The sequence below is a fragment of the Bufo gargarizans genome, chromosome 1 (assembly GCF_014858855.1).
Source record: "Bufo gargarizans isolate SCDJY-AF-19 chromosome 1, ASM1485885v1, whole genome shotgun sequence".
NCBI classification, from domain to species: domain Eukaryota; kingdom Metazoa; phylum Chordata; class Amphibia; order Anura; family Bufonidae; genus Bufo; species Bufo gargarizans.
In genome coordinates this window covers 580,933,253-580,952,874 of record NC_058080.1, presented here as the reverse complement: position 1 = coordinate 580,952,874, position 19,622 = coordinate 580,933,253, and the positions used below count along the sequence as shown (strand labels likewise).

Genomic DNA, 19,622 nt, shown 5'->3' with positions numbered 1-19,622 from the left:
TTTTCACATGGTAAATGGTCACATGTTTTTGATCTGTATGTTCATTGGTCACCTCTGCTTATCCGAGTGCTATTTAAGGTAGGCACAAGCTTGTATTTCTTTGCTTGAGAAAGGCTCAGTTGTGAGCTGAAACGTCGCTACTGCTTCACATGGGTGAATAAAGACACCGTTTTTTCAAGTCTTGGAGTGCTGTCCTATTTCTGGTATAAATATATATATATATATATATATATATATATATACACACACATATACATACACACACACACACACACATATATACACACACAGGTCCTTCTAAAAAAATTAGCATATTGTGATAAAATTCATTATTTTCTGTAATGTACTGATAAACATTAGACTTTCATATATTTTAGATTCATTACACACCAACTGAAGTAGTTCAAGCCTTTTATTGTTTTAATATTGATGATTTTGGCATACAGCTCATGAAAACCCAAAATTCCTATCTAAAAAAATTAGCATATCATGAAAAGGTTCTCTAAACGAGCTATTAACCTAATCATCTGAATCAACTAATTAACTCTAAACATCTGCAAAAGATTCCTGAGGCTTTTAAAAACTCCCAGCCTGGTTCATTACTCAAAACCGCAATCATGGGTAAGACTGCCGACCTGACTGCTGTCCAGAAGGCCTTCATTGACACCCTCAAGCAAGAGGGTAAGACACAGAAAGAAATTTCTGAAGGAATAGGCTGTTCCCAGAGTGCTGTATCAAGGCACCTCAGTGGGAAGTCTGTGGGAAGGAAAAAGTGTGGCAGAAAACGCTGCACAACGAGAAGAGGTGACCGGACCCTGAGGAAGATTGTGGAGAAGGACCGATTCCAGACCTTGGGGGACCTGCGGAAGCGGTGGACTGAGTCTGGAGTAGAAACATCCAGAGCCGCCGTGTACAGGCGTGTGCAGGAAATGGGCTACAGGTGCCGCATTCCCCAGAAACAGCGGCAGAAGCGCCTGACCTGGGCTACAGAGAAGCAGCACTGGACTGTTGCATGTCATTCGGAAATCAAGATGCCAGAGTCTGGAGGAAGACTGGGGAGAGGGAAATGCCAAAATGCTGAAGTCCAGTGTCAAGTACCCACAGTCAGTGATGGTCTGGGGTGCCATGTCAGCTGCTGGTGTTGGTCCACTGTGTTTTATCAAGGGCAGGGTCAATGCAGCTAGCTATCAGGAGATTTTGGAGCACTTCATGCTTCCATCTGCTGAAAAGCTTTATGGAGATGAAGATTTCATTTTTCAGCACGACCTGGCACCTGCTCACAGTGCCAAAACCACTGGTAAATGGTTTACTGACCATGGTATTACTGTGCTCAATTGGCCTCCTAACTCTCCTGACCTGAACCCCATAGAGAATCTGTGGGATATTGGGAAGAGAAAGTTGAGAGACGCAAGACCAAACACTCTGGATGAGCTTAAGGCCGCTATCGAAGCATCCTGGGCCTCCATAACACCTCAGCAGTGCCACAGGCTGATTGCCTCCATGCCACGCCGCATTGAAGCAGTCATTTCTGCAAAAGGATTCCCGACCAAGTATTGAGTGCATAACTGAACATCATTATTTGAAGGTTAACTTTTTTGGTATTAAAAACACTATTCTTTTATTGGTCGGATGAAATATGCTAATTTTTTTTAGATAGGAAATTTGGGTTTTCATGAGCTGTATGCCAAAATCATCAATATTAAAACAATAAAAGGCTTGAACTACTTCAGTTGTGTGTAATGAATCTAAAATATATGAAAGTCTAATGTTTATCAGTACATTACAGAAAATAATGAACTTTATCACAATATGCTAATTTTTTTAGAAGGACCTGTATATACACATACATACATACACACAGTACAGACCAAAAGTTTGGACACACCATCTCATTTAAAGGGATTCCGTCACCAGGTTTCACCCCCTCCAGATAAAAAATATGGTTATGTTCAGGGAGCTTTAACCATTCCTAATGTGGTCTTATAAATGTAATCTGTAGGCTCATTTTGCTAAAAATACGCTATTACTAACCTGTAAGCCATAAAAATAAGGTGCCCAAGGGGATGTAAATGGCTCCAAGCTGCCGCCCTCACCTGCTGCCGTTCGTGCCCAGCGCCGCCTCATAATCTTCTGTGACGCCTCCAGCTTTCCCTCTGTAACATGCTGTGAAAGCCTCCTGCTCGCTCGCTCTCTCTCCCTCCCTCCTCCCTCCTCCCTTTGTAACATCCTGTGAAAGCCTCCTGCTCTCCCTCCCTCCCCCCTCCTCCTGCTGCTGTAACATTGCGATGTTACAGAGGGAGGAGGGGGAGGGAGAGAGAGCGAGAAGGAGGCTTTCACAGCATGTTACAGAGGGAGAGCTGGAGGCGTCACAGAAGATTATGAGGCGGCGCTGGGCACGAACGGCAGCAGGTGAGGGCGGCAGCTTGGAGCCATTTACATCCCCTTGGGCACCTTATTTTTATGGCTTACAGGTTAGTAATAGCGTATTTTTAGCAAAATGAGCCTACAGATTACATTTATAAGACCACATTAGGAATGGTTAAAGCTCCCTGAACATAACCATATTTTTTATCTGGAGGGGGTGAAACCTGGTGACAGAATCCCTTTAAAGAGAGTTTTCTTTATTTTCATGACTATGAAAATTGTAGATTCACACTGAAGGCATCAAAACTATGAATTAACACATGTGGAATTATATACATAACAAAAAAGTGTGAAACAACAGAAAATATGTCATATTCTAGGTTCTTCAAAGTAGCCACCTTTCAATTTGATTACTGCTTTGCACACTCTTGGCATTCTCTTGATGAGCTTCAAGAGGTAGTCACTTAAAATGGTCTTCCAAGAGTCTTGAAGCAGTTCCCAGAGATGCTTAGCACTTGTTGGCCCTTTTGTCTTCACTCTGCGGTCCAGCTCACCCCAAACCATCTCGATTGGGTTCAGGTCCGGTGACTGTGGAGGCCAGGTCATCTGGCACAGCACCCCATCACTCTCCTTCATGGTCAAATAGCCCTTACACAGCCTGGAGGTGTGTTTGGGGTCATTGTCCTGTTGAAAAATAAATGATGGTCCAACTAAACGCAAACCGGATGGAATAGCATGCCGCTGCAAGATGCTGTGGTAGCCATGCTGGTTCAGTATGCCTTCAATTTTGAATAAATCCCCAACAGTGTCACCAGCAAAGCACCCCCACACCATCACACCTCCTCCTCCATGCTTCACAGTGGGAACCAGGCATGTAGAGTCCATCCGTTCACCTTTTCTGCGTCGCACAAAGACACGGTGGTTGGAACCAAAGATCTCAAATTTTGACTTATCAGACCAAAGCACAGATTTCCACTGGTCTAATGTCCATTCCTTGTGTTCTTTAGCTCAAACAAGTCTCTTCTGCTTGTTGCCTGTCCTTAGCAGTGGTTTCCTAGCAGATATTCTACCATGAAGGCCCGATTCACACAGTCTCCTCTTAACAGTTGTTCTAGAGATGTGTCTGCTGCTAGAACTCTGTGTGGCATTGACCTGGTCTCTAATCTGAGCTGCTGTTAACCTGCGATTTCTGAGGCTGGTGACTCGGATAAACTTATCCTCCGCAGCAGAGGTGACTCTTGGTCTTCCTTTCCTGGGGCGGTCCACATGTGAGCCAGTTTCTTTGTAGCTCTTGATGGTTTTTGTGACTGCACTTTCAAAGTTTTCCCAATTTTTCGGACTGACTGACCTTCATTTATTAAAGAAATGATGGCCACTCTTTTTTTACTTAGCTGCTTTTTTCTTGCCATAATACAAATTCTAACAGTCTATTCAGTAGGACTATAAGCTGTGTATCCACCTGACTTCTCCACAATGCAACTGATGGTCCCAACTCCATTTATAAGGCAAGAAATCCCACTTGTTAAACCTGACAGGGCACACCTGTGAAGTGAAAACCATTTCAGGTGACTACCTCTTGAAGCTCATCAAGAGAATGCCAAGAGTGTGCAAAGCAGTAATCAAAGCAAAAGGTGGCTACTTTGAAGAACCTAGAAAATGACATATTTTCAGTTGTTTCACACTTTTTTGTTATGTATATAATGCCACGTGTTAAATCATAGTTTTGATGTCTTCAGTGTGAATCTACAATTTTCATAGTCATGAAAATAAAAAAACTCTTTGAATGAGAAGGTGTGTCAAAACTTTTGGTCTGTACTGTATATACAGGGTGGGCCATTTATATGGATACACCTTAATAAAATGGGAATGGTTGGTGATATTAACTTCCTGTTTGTGGCACATTAGTATATGTGAGGGGGGAAACTTCAAGATGGGTGGTGACCATGGCGGCCATTTTGAAGTCGGCCATTTTGAATCCAACTTTAGTTTTTTCAAATGAAGAGGGTCATGTGACACATCAAACTTATTGGGGAATTTCACAAGAAAAACAATGGTGTGCTTGGTTTTAACGTAACTTTATTCTTTCATTATTATTTACAAGTTTCTGACCACTTATAAAATGTGTTCAATGTGCTGCCCATTGTGTTGGACTGTCAATGCAACCCTTTTCTCCCACTCTTCACACACTGATGATGTGTTTCCCTCTTTATGCACTGAAACTGGCACGTTCCCTGAGTTTTTCCAGCAAGATGGTGCACCACCACATTATGGGTGTCAGGTCCGAGCATTCCTAGATGAACAGTTTCCTGGAAAGTGGATTGGTCGTCGTGGGCCAGTTGAATGCCCCCAAGGTCTCCCGATCTGACCCCTTTAGACTTTTATCTTTGGGGTCATCTGAAGGCAATTGTCTATGCTGTGAAGATACGAGATGTGCAGCACCTGAAACATATGGATACTGGAAGTCTGTGCTAGCATTTCTCCTGCCCTCTTCATTTGAAAAAACAAAAGTTGGATTCAAAATGTCTGACTTCAAAATGGCCGTCATGGTCACCACCCATCTTGAAAAGTTTCCCCCCTCACATATACTAATGTGCCACAAACAGGAAGTTAATATCACCAAATATATATATATATATATACGCGCGCACACACACACACTCTCTATTGCCTTTGTTTGCATTCTGAATGGAAAGAGATCCGTTCTGGATGCATCAAGATTCTATCCGTTCCGTGACCGAACACAATACCGCTGCAGGCTACGGTTTTGTGTCTGGCCATCGAAACGTAACAAACCGGATCAGTCACACTAAAAACAATGTAAGTCAATGGTGACGGATCCAGTTTGTTAGGATCCTAAAAAAACAGATCCGTCACCAAATTATTTTCAATGTATCTAGTGGCAGATCCGGTTTGATCCGTTTCGATTTCAAACAACCGCATCCGGAACGGATGCATACTGATGTGTAATCAAAACAATCTCAAAACTGCTGGATCTTCAAACCTGAAACCAAAATGCATATGTGAAAGGAGCCTTAATCTGATATAGAGGAAGTAAATTGTCCTGAATCTGCCCAAGAGGGTGTAGTAGTCTTCATGGTTTCATTTTCAATTCTTCTTGAAAACCATAAAGCAAAGAAACTAATGTGAAACTAAAAATGCATTGTGTGTTGACTAAATCTGTAAGAAAGATAGCTAAGTGAGGGAAGTTGAGTCAAGTCAGCTTTAGCTGGCCATGCATGAGATAGCTGTTGGGCATGTTCGGCCAACTGACCTCCACTATACACATTCGTGGTTGATTTGGCTAAGCGTGTATGTGTTTTGAATGAGGAAAAGGGAACTGAATAAACCACTGCCAGACACCTCCGAGCGAATAAAAAGATCAGGCGTTTTGAAATTCAACAGCCTGATCCTCTTCTCCCCTGACATCTGCCACTGGGGAAGAGTCAAAAGGCCCCTTCATAAACACTAGATGATCTCGGATCTCACTAGCTTTAGTGGGTTCATCTGATATACACATAATGTGGATGACCAGTTTATTAGGTATGAAAATAAGCAATGGCGTAACTATAATTCATAGGGCCCCAAAGCAAAATTATGGAAGAAAATTAAAACAGCAGCATAAGTAGCAATACTTAAAAGGTATGCATAACAGCACTATGAATCAGAAAACGCACATTATAGCAAAAAGCTGCCATATTTTTATTCCCCATGTAATCAGACAGGGTTAATTTCAGGTCTTTAAGAGTATTTCTCTCCCTTTAAGACCAAAATAGTGCAGCTAACAGATACTAACAGATATCTTCAGATACAACTCTTGGGAGTGTCGCGCCAAGAAAAAGCTCCCAAGACTGGACTTATCTAAGGATGGACGGTAAGCGACTTCCTTACTTCAGGATTCTTGCTTTATTCTTATAATTAATAGTTAATCATCACTTATTCACTCTTGCTTTATTTGCATATTATCCCAAATAAAGTCACTTTTGTTTTTACTGCATTTGGTGTTACATTCCTTCTCTCTCGCTACTAGTGCTGCAATGAGTACTCTATTAAAAAGGTTTCTACCACCTGATTTTGACCTAATTAGCTCTCAGACACTAGCGATCTGCTAGTGTCTGATCTACCTAACAATGCTATTTTCAGACCTTTGTGTGGATCCGTTTCACTAAAAAACAAACTTTTTTGATATGCTAATGAGCCTCTAGGTGCTATGGGGTCGTCTTTTCAGCACCTAGAGGCTCAGTCTACTCACACTGTATGCCGCCCCGCTCGTCCGTCAAGCTCGCCCATCTCCTCTAGAATGCCATCCTCCATCTTAGCCAGCGGACGAATTCTCCTGCCTGCGCCGTGCGCGTCTGTATTCGGCGCAGGTGCAGTGAATGTCTGACCGCTCCCTGCACAGAGATATCCAGAGCTGAAGGCACTGGGGGGGGGGGGGAGCTGAAGGCACTGGGGTAGGGGGGGGGGGGGGGGGGAGAGCTGAAGGCACTGGGGTAGGGGGGGGGGGGGAGCTGAAGGCACTGGGTAGGGGGGGGGGGGGAGCTGAAGGCACTGGGGTAGGGGGGGGGAGAGCTGAAGGCACTGGGGTAGGGGGGGGAGAGCTGAAGGCACTGGGGTAGGGGGGGGGGAGCTGAAGGCACTGGGGTAGGGGGGGGGGAAGAGCTGAAGGAACTGGGGTGGGGGGGGGGAGAGCTGAGGCAACTGGGGGGTGGTGGGAGAGCTGAAGGCACTGGGGTGGGGGGGGAGAGCTGAAGGCACTGGGGTGGGGGGGGGGAGAGCTGAAGGCACTGGGGTGGGGGGGGGGGAGAGCTGAAGGCACTGGGGTGGGGGGGGGGGAGAGCTGAAGGCACTGGGGTGGGGTGGGGGGAGAGCTGAAGGCACTGGGGTGGGTGGGGGAGAGCTGAAGGCACTGGGGTAGGGGGGGAGAGCTGAAGGCACTGGGGTAGGGGGGGGAGAGCTGAAGGCACTGGGGTAGGGGGGGGAGAGCTGAAGGCACTGGGGTAGGGGGGGGGAGAGCTGAAGGCACTGGGGTAGGGGGGGGAGAGCTGAAGGCACTGGGGTAGGGGGGGGGAGCTGAAGGCACTGGGGTGGGGTGGGGGAGAGCTGAAGGCACTGGGGTGGGGGGGGGGAGAGCTGAAGGCACTGGGGTGGAGGGGGAGAGCTGAAGGCACTGTGGGGGGGGGAGAGCTGAAGGCACTGGGGTGGGGGGGGGAGAGCTGAAGGCACTGGGGTAGGGGGGGAGAGCTGAAGGCACTGGGGTGAATTGATGCACTTGGGCTGATCGCACAGGGGGGAACGAACGGTGTTGGGGACCGATGGCAGGGGGTCTGATGTGTTTTTATAAAGGAAAACTGTCTATTCATTTCGTTTTTCTTATTAGAGTACTTGATTAATCGTAGAAATTATCGGTAGAATACTCGATTACAGAAATAATCGTTTTCAGCAGCCCTACTCGCTATGCTTTTGAACTCACCTTGCAATGTCCTAGAAAGAGGTACAATGTTCTTGAACCTGACTGGGCCCCCTCAACCTCTGGGCCCCATAGCGAGTGCTATGGCTATAGTTACATCCCGGCAAATAAAGATGGTTAGGGTGTTTGCAGCCTTGAATGTAGATCCCAGTACAAAACAAGGAGACTTTTACTAGATATCACTCTTAACCATGCTGGGTAAGCACCAGAATGAAAAATGCCAAATCCTTTAGATCACATTTTAGCACTGATGGTTGTGCTGCTCTACAGAAAATACTGAAATATTCAGAATATTGTACGCTAGTAAAATGTCAAGTTAGCAAATGTGACTTAACTGGTAGCAAAAGCTCAGATGAGAAGTTGTCATTACCAATGAGTGTTTTAAGCCATGTATTAAAATCTGTATGTGTCCAGGGCTTTCACTATCACCAATCTGCATTTTACCCCATTTGTATAACAGGAGGGGTGGAGGACAGTAAATCAATGTGTAGTACATACTTCTCTTTTCCAGACATGTAAGGAAGCTGCCTCCTAGAATTGAGTGCAACTAATTCATAAAAAAGACGGAAAATGTAGTTTCGGGCGAGTCAGGAAACTACAAGGGATCTTGTACATGCAATATTTTAGCTACTGCGGCTTATTCTAATAATTTGGTCAAAAAACACATGAATCATTGTATCATTAGGATGGAAGAGACAGAATCCTTTTTCGAGACGTTAGCATACCCCATCTGTTGCCGATACACCACAGTTTTTCCCTGCGTCTGTTTAGCATGGTGCTTTTATTTTTTAAGAAAGTCAGTCTTTTTAGTCTGTGTGCTGAGAGTCCACCGATAAGCACACTAGAAAAGATAATAACCGGGTTCCTCCTCTGTTGCTTTCCAGCTGAAATAGAATCTATAAACTTCCTTTCCCCTATATCGGGTAAACACAAGTGGCCCATTTTCACAGTATGGTGCTCAAGCTAAAAATCATCTGAAAGGCTTTCTAGCCGTATTTCACATTCTTCAAGAGCACGACTGTGATACAATAGCATCTCATGCCTTGCTGCATTCCAAAACCACAGCAATAAAACAAGGCATACAAAAGTAGAAGCTGCTTTAACAATTATATTAGAGACTTACATCATTATCAATCCCATTTTCTTTTCAATTTATCTTCATTGCTTATATAGCAGGAGATAATTTGTTACACAGTTAGCAAGCTTTCTTACTGTGATACTATAAGGTAAGGTCCCTGTTAATATGTTCCCAAAGAGAGAACTATGTCTGAACATCATTTCATAAAAAATTTTAAAAGGCTATGTACACCTCTGGGGGCATTTTTTTAAAATTATTATTGTACTTTTTTAAATTAGTCTTTATTATAAATATTGAGCCCTTCTTTCTGTACAGGGCTGAGAGCTCTAATACAGTGATCTGAATTTGCTCTGTCAGCCGTCTAATCTGACAGGCTCCTTATCTCTGCTCTCTGATATTATAAACACTCATTATACCAGGTTATTCCATCAATGGAATTTTTTCTTCCCTGATGGCATGGGCATATTACAAGATGACAATGCCAGGATTCATCGGGCTCACATTGTGAAAGAGTGGTTCAGGGAGCATGAGACATCATTTTCACACATGGATTGGCCACCACAGAGTCCAGACCTAACCCCATTGAGAATCTTTGGGATGTGCTGGAGAAGGCTTTGTGCAGCAGTCAGACTCTACCATCATCAATGCAAGATCTTGGTGAAAAATGAATGCAACACTGGATGGAAATAAATCTTGTGACATTGCAGAAGCTTATCGAAACAATGCCACAGCATATGCGTGCCATAATCAAAGCTAAAGGCGGTCCAACGAAATAATTTGGGTGGCGACTTTTTTTTTGACGCGCAGTGTATAATGTTAAAAGCTATAGACATTTCTGGGGGCATTTATGGCTGAAAAGCATTTTTGCAATGGGGTTTTGTTAAAAATGTTGCGCCATTTGGACTCCTGCAGCATTATCACATTACACATAACATGCTGCAGAATGATCTTCACAGTGAAATTGATCAGAGGGTTTATCTGATGGCCCAGTCCCTCATTGCTCTCTCCTGAAGGATCTTCTAAGATTTATGACCAGTTGAAAGTTCGGACATAGCCAGGCTGGAGAAGAAGTCATCGGACAGCCAGTGAATGGCATTCTGCAGCTTGCCATGTACTGAGATATATAAAAGCTGCAGATGGCAAGTGGTACACGTTTTTCAATAAAACCAAGTACATACATTTAAGTAAATAAATATGCCTAAAAGGTGCCCATGTAGCCTTTATATCAATGAGCTGTCTTTGTAATTAAAAGAGGTGATGGATCCCTAAGAGCGAGGGACACACTCAGCTCCGGCTGCTAGATGAGTGTCCTGTAGACAGCCAACTATTAAAGGAGTATGGCCAGGGAAGGTCAGGCTTACAAAACTGCTGAGCTGGCTGGGCTGCTCTGTTTGCATAAGCCCCATAGAAGAGTCACACAGCGAGCTACGCTATATCTGTAACTCGAGAGCCACATACACAGCATAGCCCACTGTGCTACGCAGTAACTGTAGTCAATCAGAGTCATGGGAATAACGTAGCCGTTTACGTAAACCCAGCCACTTCTAACCACCACATAGGACAGATATCCCAATCTCAGTTATGAATGGTTGAGAAGGGAATACTCCTTTAACTTAGAAGTACCTAAAATGGCATTTTAAAGTGGGTTTTCTAAACCAGGCAATTACATCAACCTTTAATAGTCAAGTTTGGTACTCCACATGCCCACTAGTTATACTTTCCTTATTTTGGTGAACTATTACAGGAACACAGTAAGGGTCGGGTGTCCATTAATATTGCCAACTGCAAATCAAGATGACATGTTACTGTTGTGTTCAGTAGTTGACTGCTGGAGTGAGAAACGTGCAATAGCCTGCCATCTTTTTACTAATCTACACTGGACCCCCTTGTCAATAAGCCACTTTTGTTGGCATCACTGGGCATTTTGACACAGTCTTACCACGCTGACATGTCTGTATTAGTAAATAATTGTATTCCACATTACATGACAATTCTAGTGCGTATTTATTATTCCTCTAAGAATTTTATGAATGAATTGCCAACTGGATGTTGACACCTGGGGATGGGTCCTTGCATTTTCTGACACTGCGCAATCAATGCCGGCAGTGGAAGATTGTGCAGGGAGACAACCTTTTGAGAAGGGAAAAGGCAACATCCAGTTGATAATTTATCCATAATCTTGTAACAGGAAAAATCGAGGAGTGGCATAACACAGAGTTACAAGAAAACATGCTGCAGAATTGTTATTATGGGGAATGTAGGAAGTAGTGACTACAAACATGTCAGGAGAGGTGACAGGTCCTCTGTAAGGCTACTTTCACATTAGCGTTTTTTTGCGGATCGGTCATGGATCTGCAAAAACTGCTTCAGTTACAATATGATAACCGCATGCATCCATCATGAACAGATCCGGTTGGATTATGTCTTCTATAGTCGTGACAGATTGTGTCAGAGAAAACGGATCAGTCCCCATTTACTTACATTGCGTGTCAGGACGGATCCATCTTACTCCGCACCACATGGCGGACAGAAATACGCTGCAGGCAGCCCCCAGAGCGGAATGGTGACTAAAGGGAGACAAACTGATGCATTCTGAGCGGAACCTTTTTCCATTCAGAATGCATTAGGGCAAAACTGATCCAGAGCTTTAGTGTGAAAGTAGCCTAATCAGATTTTATGCAAGTAAGGATTAAAGTATCATTATGATTTTAATTTAATCAATCCATTGTATATTTGATAGTCATTACCTTCTTATTATATTGACCTAAAGACTGAAGCTCCACTACTCTCATACGGCCAAGGAAGCGTCTGCTCAGCCAACATACTTTGAAGAGGCTTTACCACCATAGAAAGATGATGCCATCACTTTCTGATCAGTGGGAGTTCGACTACTGGGGCCTTCACTGCTTCTCAGCCCGTTCCCAGTTTCTTCCTGTACAGTGATGCTCTCAGCCACCTGCTGTGCAGAGAATTGAAGCACAGCTCCATTAACTAGTAGAGTAGAGCGGTGCTACAGTTGCCTGCAAACTGGATGGCCAGGAACCCCTTCATGCAGAAAAAAAAATTGGCAAGAGGACCTAAGATCCTTTCATTGTCATGATCAGCAGGGGTCTTAACACCTTTAAAGATGGCGTCCACTCCGGAGCAAAGCAAGCGCCATTGCTGCATAGTGTGCCTGCCATTTCATACAGCTGCAGCTAATGTATGCAATCAACAGTAATACCAAATGCAGATATTTAACCCCTCCGATGCCATGGTCAAATATGACCACGGCATCCGAGAGGATTAAAACCCAGAAGTAATGCCTCCCCCTGGCGGAGATCGGGGAAGACGTTCCTTTACAGCAATGAGCCCGAGTCTGAACTAGGCTTCCAGCCTCATTACGTATCTATTACAGTTCAGACCAGCAAGTGGCAGTACTGAACAGTAATAGTGATTTCTGCATGGCCACCATCCATTCATCTCTCTGGGGCTGCCGAAAATAACTGAGCTGGCTTGGCCATTTCTGACAGTCCTATAGAAATGAATGGAAGCGCACCACGCTCGCACACCCACCGATATCATTCACTTCAATGGGGCCTACGGAAATAGCCGAGCCCTCCTTCACTTTGCCAGCTCAGTTTACGAGATAGAGGTGGGACCCGCACCTATCAGACAATGGGGGCATATACTTGCAATATGCCCCCATTGTCTGAGATGGGAATACCCCTTTAATATGTTTATATGACAATTCAGTAGGCTAAGCCTAGTTTCACACTAGCCTTAAAACCATCTGGCTGGCTGTTCAGGGAGAGGAACAGCCGGCTGGAGTTCATCATAGATGAACAGAGCACCGGTTGCATCGCTTTTTGTCTGGCCGAATCCCGGCATTTATGCTGGGAACCAGTTGGATCCCCGCCAGGTCCTATTATAGTCAATGGGCTCTGGCAGGGAAAAGCACTATGCCAGATATGATCAACTCCAGCAAGCTGTTCCTCTGCTGGATGGTTTGAACGTTAGTGTGAAACTAGCTTAAAGGGGTTGTCTCAGTTCGGCAAATTACATTTATTATGTATACAAACTTCATACAAGTTACTTACTAATGTATTGTGATTGTCCATATTGCTTCCTTTGCTGACTTGATTAAATTTTTCCATCACATTATACTCTGCTCGTTTCAATGGTTACGTCCACCCTACAATCCAGCAGCGATGGTTGTGCTTGCTCACTATAGGAAAAGGCACCGGGCTCTCTGGTAGCAGGGACCGTGGAAGTGCGCATAGGCTGGCACCTTTTCCTATAGGGTACAAGAACGGTCACCACTGCTGGATTGCAGGGTGGTCGTAACCATGGAAACAAGCAGTGTATAATGTGATGGAAAAATGAGTAAAGTGAGCAAAGGAGGCAATATGGACAATCCCAATACATTAGTAAGAGCCTTGTATTCACTTTCTTTACATGATAAATGCTATGTGCTGAAGTGAGACAACCCCTTTAAGAACATATAGCCTAGTAAGCAATGCACACATATACATACACAGCTTAACTTACTCTGGAAGTGTAGGCGTTGGTAATGGTGTAGGGGTACAGGGTGGTAGTGGGCTCTGATCCCCCGCTGTCTGCTCTGAGAGGGAGTATTTTATATTTGTGTACTCGTGTCCTTTTCTCTTACTTTTCTGAAAAGAAAAAAATATATATAAATTTCCATGAAATATAAAATTGCTTTGAGCAAATACTCACTGTTCTTCAAACATAACCCCAGCTCCCGTATTTGCAGGATTCCATCATCACTTTATATTAGATTAAAGCTACAGTTGGTTTGTTTCAAGAGATAAGGCCCTGGGTGACTGGATGGGAGTTTAGAATGTGATTTTAATGTGAACTTTTTGGGTCAGGGATCCCCAATCTTTAGTACCTCCTGGAGACTGAAGTTAAATGATGCATGTAGCCAGGGTTTATCTTTACTTACTTGCACAAGGAGATTCAGTATAAGCCCTGCATACAGGCCAGGCACCGCTACAAGATGCGCACTGAATGAAACCCAAGTATAAAAGGGCTTAGTTATAACCAATCTCATTCCCCCTCTAACCGATGCAGCTTATTTGGGACTTTTGCCATTTTCAGGCATCATTTATTTTAACATAGAAGAAGCCCCAATAGGGCTTGTATTTGCTGTGCAGGTTGCATTTTTCATGGCACCAAGTTGAGGTATATATAATGTATATGTAATGTAGTGAATTTTTTTTTATTTTGGATGGGGGTGATAGGGGGTAAAAAAAAAAAAAAAAAAAAAAAAAAAAAACTATTTTTGGCATCTTGTTTTTGGGTTTTGTTCTTACGGCATTCAGACTGTGGATCAGTGTGATTACGATGCTATCAATTTGCATAGGTTTTATGCTTGTTTTACTACGTTTGCACAATTACAAAAAAACATTTGTTGACAGCCTTCATCGAGCAGTGCAAGAGCTTGTTTTTTGGTGGGACGAGTTGACGTTTGCATTAGAACAATTGTGTGGTTCATGCAACATTTTGATCTCCATTTATTCATTTTTGGGGAGGTGGAATAAAAAAGAAACAGCAATTATGGCATTTTTAGGTTATTTAACAGTTCATGTTTACTAACACAATCATTTTATAGTTAAAGAGGACATTTCACAGATCCTGACATTGTGAACTAAGTATGCTGACATGTAGAGCGGCGCCCGGGGATCTCACTGCACTTACTATTATCCCTGGGCATCGCTCCGTTCTCCCGCTATGCCCTCCGGTATCTCCGGTCACTAAGTTATAGTAGGCGGAGTCTGCCCTTGTTCTGCTGTAGCGCTGGCCAATCGCATCGCAGAGCTCACAGCCTAGGAGAAAATAAACTCCCAGGCTGTGAGCTCTGCGCTGCGATTGGCCAGCGCTACAGCAGAACAAGGGCAGACTCCGCCTACTATAACTTAGTGAACGAAGATACCGGAGGGCATAGCGGGAGAACGGAGCGATGCCCAGGGATAATAGTAAGTGCAGCGAGATCCCCGGTCGCCGCGCTCCATGTCTGTATACTTAGTTCACAATGTCAGGATCGGTGAAAGGTCCTCTTTAAAGTTGTTACGGACATGGCGATACCAATTATGTACAAAATTTCTTTTTATTCTTAAGCATTTGTATTGGTGAAAAGGATTTTTCATTATTATCTCATTTATTTAAATTTTTTAATATTTGTAAACTTTTTTACTTTTAATTTTAGTCTTTCTTGCTCACATAATACAATGCCAAACCTTTGTACTTTAGCTTAACGCTGACAAACATTCTATTAGGCAGTGCGACTGGCAAGGCCTAATAGATGTACTGAGATGCCAAAAACATGGGCACCCGACTGCCATGAAAACCAAATGGGGGCCGGATGAGGTCACAAAGGGAGCCCCCTGCTTCTGTCCTAACCACTTAGATACCGCACTCGGCATTAATCAATGCAAGTGGTTAAACATCCATTGGAGTTATCTCTGGTGGTGTGACTATAATAATGCTGGCACCTGCAAGTATGATGCGGGCACATCTTTCATGTCTATAACCACCATTCCATACTATTACATCATGGAAACTATATAGTTCCTGCGAATCCATTTGACACAGTAGTACATTCACTGAGAATTAAATACTGTTCTGAGGGCAACATAAGGCAATGATATTAATTCCAGCTCTGCCTCTGTTGAGTATATATGATGTCGTTTCTGAAATAATACCATTTACTTGCTGCAGTGTTGACCTTGCGCTGTGAGGAAGCAGTCCTTGAATTGAGGAGCTTTGGGAATAACTGCGCCCCCAGTGCTTGACAACTACCTCCCTTACTTTGAATATGAAGATTATCAGCTGGAGGTGGACGGAGCTATTCCTGAGGCTCCTAAATACCAAGACTACTTCTTCCCAGCTGAAGCTAAGAAACAGTATAAATTGTTTAAAAACATTATAGACGAACATTACAGAGACAAGTGCTGGAATCAGCATGCCTCTTCCGATATTATGCCGCAATCAGAGTTGTGGTCCCCCAGAAAGGTGGTCACATTTTCTCTTCAAAGGGATTGCCTGGTTTCAGAAGTTAAAACCCCTGGGATCCGCATGAAATAAAGAACTGCAGCAGTGGGGTGGGATCTGTGAAGTACTTACCTGTTCTTTATTTTAGGAAGATCCTGGGGAATATTGACATATAAGTTGGCAAACCTAAAGGCAGGTTTAGACGGGCTGATGGAGCAGCCAATTGTCAGTTCATCAGTGAAGAACACGCCGTTTAACATACATCTCTTCCAGCTAGGGGGCCATTTAGTAAAGTCTTAAAATGGTTTTCCAAGACTTCAGAACTAATGACCTATCATCAGGATGGGTCATCAGTATGTGATCAGTGGGGATCCAACACCCGGGACCCCCGCCAATCAGAAGTTTGAGAAAGCGCCCGTGGTCCAATGTATGACCATGCTTTCTAAGCAAAGCCCCGTACGTTGTATAGTGGCTGTGCTTGGTATCGCAACCCAGAGGATAGGTCATCAGTTCTAAGGTCTCGGAAAACCCCTTTAATGCCATAATTTACGGTGGATGCCATATTAATTTTAAATGTAAACTAAAAAGCATGAAATGTGTTACATAAAATGCTACACAAGATCAATTTGCCCGTTAAATTCCTAGATGACACTAAATTCACCCTTCTGGAAGAGGCTTTCACATCTAGTAATGATAGTTTACTGTAGGAAGTACTGATGAGAATTATATATTTCTGTATAAAGCCTATCTAGTTATTGGCTACTGGCTTGTCACTTAAAGGGGTTGCGCTACTAATATAAATGTATCCCGTCCAACAGATATCATTGTTAGATCCCTTTCCCCATTTCCAAACGTTATTAGCCTACCATTGCAACCTGTGGCAAATCAGTTGGTTACGTCCTGCATTGGAGCCTTACATTGTAGGATGTAGGAAGCCTCATTGGTAAGATCCAGGGGAATGGTTAGTGTCACAAGATCTGCTGATGTCAGGACCCATCTCACTGCCCTAAGGCATGATGGGACAGCAGTCACATGACAAACCAGGAAGTAAGATTCAAGCATGGGGGATTAGAGAAAACTGCAAATAAAGTGAACTTGGAAGAGAAGAAGAAAAAAAAAAAAAAGGGAGGAATGGGAGCTAGAGTAATTAATACACTTTAGCGTTAAAAGTCGTTTATGGCCTGTAAGGATACAGGATTTTTGTGGTTAACTACACTGTCCAACATATCACTGCACTGGAAATTAGTCAGCTCAGCCTGTGAGATCAAAAAGCTGATTCAGCTGATAAAATGGTTCATAGCTACAAATGAGAGATGACGTTAAGTTTCCAGCAGTAAAGACAGAACTCAGCGCCTCACTGGAGTTAGGTAAGTGGCCATTAATTTAAAAGTGCGGAACAAAAAGTTGCTAAGATCTCCCAGAGATGGTACCCAGTCTTCGTATAAAATCTCTCAAACATACCGTAGTTAAATACATTTGCATTAGTGATATACAGTGAAAGTACACAAACAGCAATATAACATACCTGCTCCTCTTCGATTCTGCGTTGTAACGTTTCTATGTAATGCTGTACAGCCATGTATATAAACCTGTATTGTGCTTCTGTCTGAACCATTCCTGATCTCTGGGATCTTACCATCTGAATAGTTTTGGGTACATCAATATCACAATCAACACCTAAAAAGAGATCAATAAATAAAAATCATCTGAAATAAAAGGGGCAACCTGAACAGATCAATCACTGCTCTAAGAGCCACTAAGGCGACATTCACACTAAGGAAACAACTAAGCAATGCTGGGTCTCACTGACTTAGAACGGCCCTTGTTGTGCCCTTCATTCTTTCCCATGGATGAACAGACAAGCGTGCATTTATGCTGGACCTCATTGCGGTCAATGGGGATCCAGTAGTGAAGTAGAGGATGGTCGAGTAAGATCAGACGGGCTGCTCTGTGCCCCAATGGCCTGCGGGATCTCCTAATGGAGATGTGAACGAGGTGTAGGAGGTTAGGCCTTGCTAAAGGGGTATTCCCATCTGGGACATGTATAGCATATCACTAGGCTAGCTCCTGAAAAGGACTCTGAAGTGAAGTGAAGAAAGAGTAAGAGCAGCCACCCTCTATACACAGCTATGGGACTTCCAAAAAACAGCCAAGAGCAGATGAATGGAGGAGTGACCTCTCTTGTATGGCTTACTCTCTTTTTACTGCTCTGAAACTTCCAAAAATAGTTGAGCCTGCTCGCTCAGCTATTTTCTGACCTCCCATAGCAATGAATGGAAAGGATGCGGCACATAGGTGGTGGACTTCGTTCACTTCAGGGGCCGGACCCCATTCTGTGGACAGGATCTGCACCTTTCTGTGCCATATGCCATAAATGTCCCAGATGGAGCAGAAACTACGTTGGTTTAAACAGATGTTCTGGTTTTAGGCAATTAACTTTTCAGCTTTCCATTGTGCTTCAATTCCTCACCATTTTCGGGATTCCCTTTTGTTACTGCATATAACATTCCTGATATATGTTCTATACAAAACTAATCCTGTTCACAGAGGAGGTGTAGAGAATTATTTCCAGTGTAGTCAATGCTCTGAACTCTACAGCCTGCGCTCTCGATAGTTTGCTCTGTTTGTGTAGGTAAAATCGATCAGGACATAAGATTTGAACTGCTGATGTATGTAAAAGGGTAGACATTATGGCATATCCACGGATTGTTCCATAGATAGATGCAGGTGAAACCCAAAAACATGGGAATACCCCTTTAACTGAGAATTTCCTAACTGGATACAACTGTAGGAAAGGGTCTGTACAGTTTTGCAGGTCCATGACATAAAATGTTTTCATTCATTGATGTAAAATATATATTTTTTTAAAGCTCCAATTTTAGGCCTCATGCACATGACCGTTGTGTGTTTTGCGGTCGGCAAATTGGGGATCCGCAAAACATGGAATGCGTCCGTGTGTTCTGCAATTTGCTGAACGGCGCGGACAGCCATTGATATAACTGCCTATTCTTGTCCGCAAAATGAACAAGAATAGTACAGGTTATATTTTTTTTTACGGACCACGGAACGGAGCAATGGATGCGGACAGCTGTCAGCATCTTTTGGGGCCCCATTGAAGTGAATGGGTCCGCATGCAAGCCGCGGCTCAGATGCGGACCAAAGCAACGGTCGTGTGCATGAGGCCTTACTTACATATAGATTAATATAAGGTTCCTATCACACAGCACAGAGACTATTCAGTCATTTTTATTCTCCAACAGTAGAGCAATCTGGGTAGGGTTTATCAGTTCTACACACTACTCTTTAAGGCTACCCGCACACGTTGAGGTTTACGCACTTTCTTCTGTACAGATTCTTGTGCAGAAAAACCACAAAGTAATAAAATATAGGCAAAGTGTATGAGATTAGACATGTGCGGAAATGGACCTGCTGTACGGATTCTGAAATCTGCAGCATGTCAATTGTTTGCACAGGTTTTTTTTGTGTGGATTTCACCCAAAGACCACAAGTAACACATGCAGATTTTGTTGCAGATACACATGGAAATTTGTGCCGAATATCTATTTATAAGCCTGCATCCGTGTTCAGGTACTGTAAGTGGCATAGGGGTCTCCTTAGCATGACTCAAATTAGGTGCATGTCTCCGCAAAGTTTATCAAATGAAGTCTCCACCAGAGTGGAAATCTCATGGAGCAGCCCGAGAATAGTGACCCCCTA

General features: G+C 43.5%; 1 protein-coding gene across 3 annotated transcripts in view; it reads right to left on the bottom strand.

The window, feature by feature from the left end:
- PTPN11 (protein tyrosine phosphatase non-receptor type 11) overlaps positions 1-19,622 on the bottom strand; it is a 78,461-nt gene that overhangs the window by 12,088 nt on the left and 46,751 nt on the right. For all 3 annotated transcript variants that reach the window (XM_044275800.1, XM_044275802.1, XM_044275803.1), the window contains 2 exons: positions 17,431-17,582; positions 13,440-13,564 (listed from right to left, as the gene is read on the bottom strand). In XM_044275800.1, the coding sequence (XP_044131735.1) occupies positions 13,440-13,564; positions 17,431-17,582 (277 nt within the window). The remainder of the gene's footprint in view (positions 1-13,439; positions 13,565-17,430; positions 17,583-19,622) is intronic.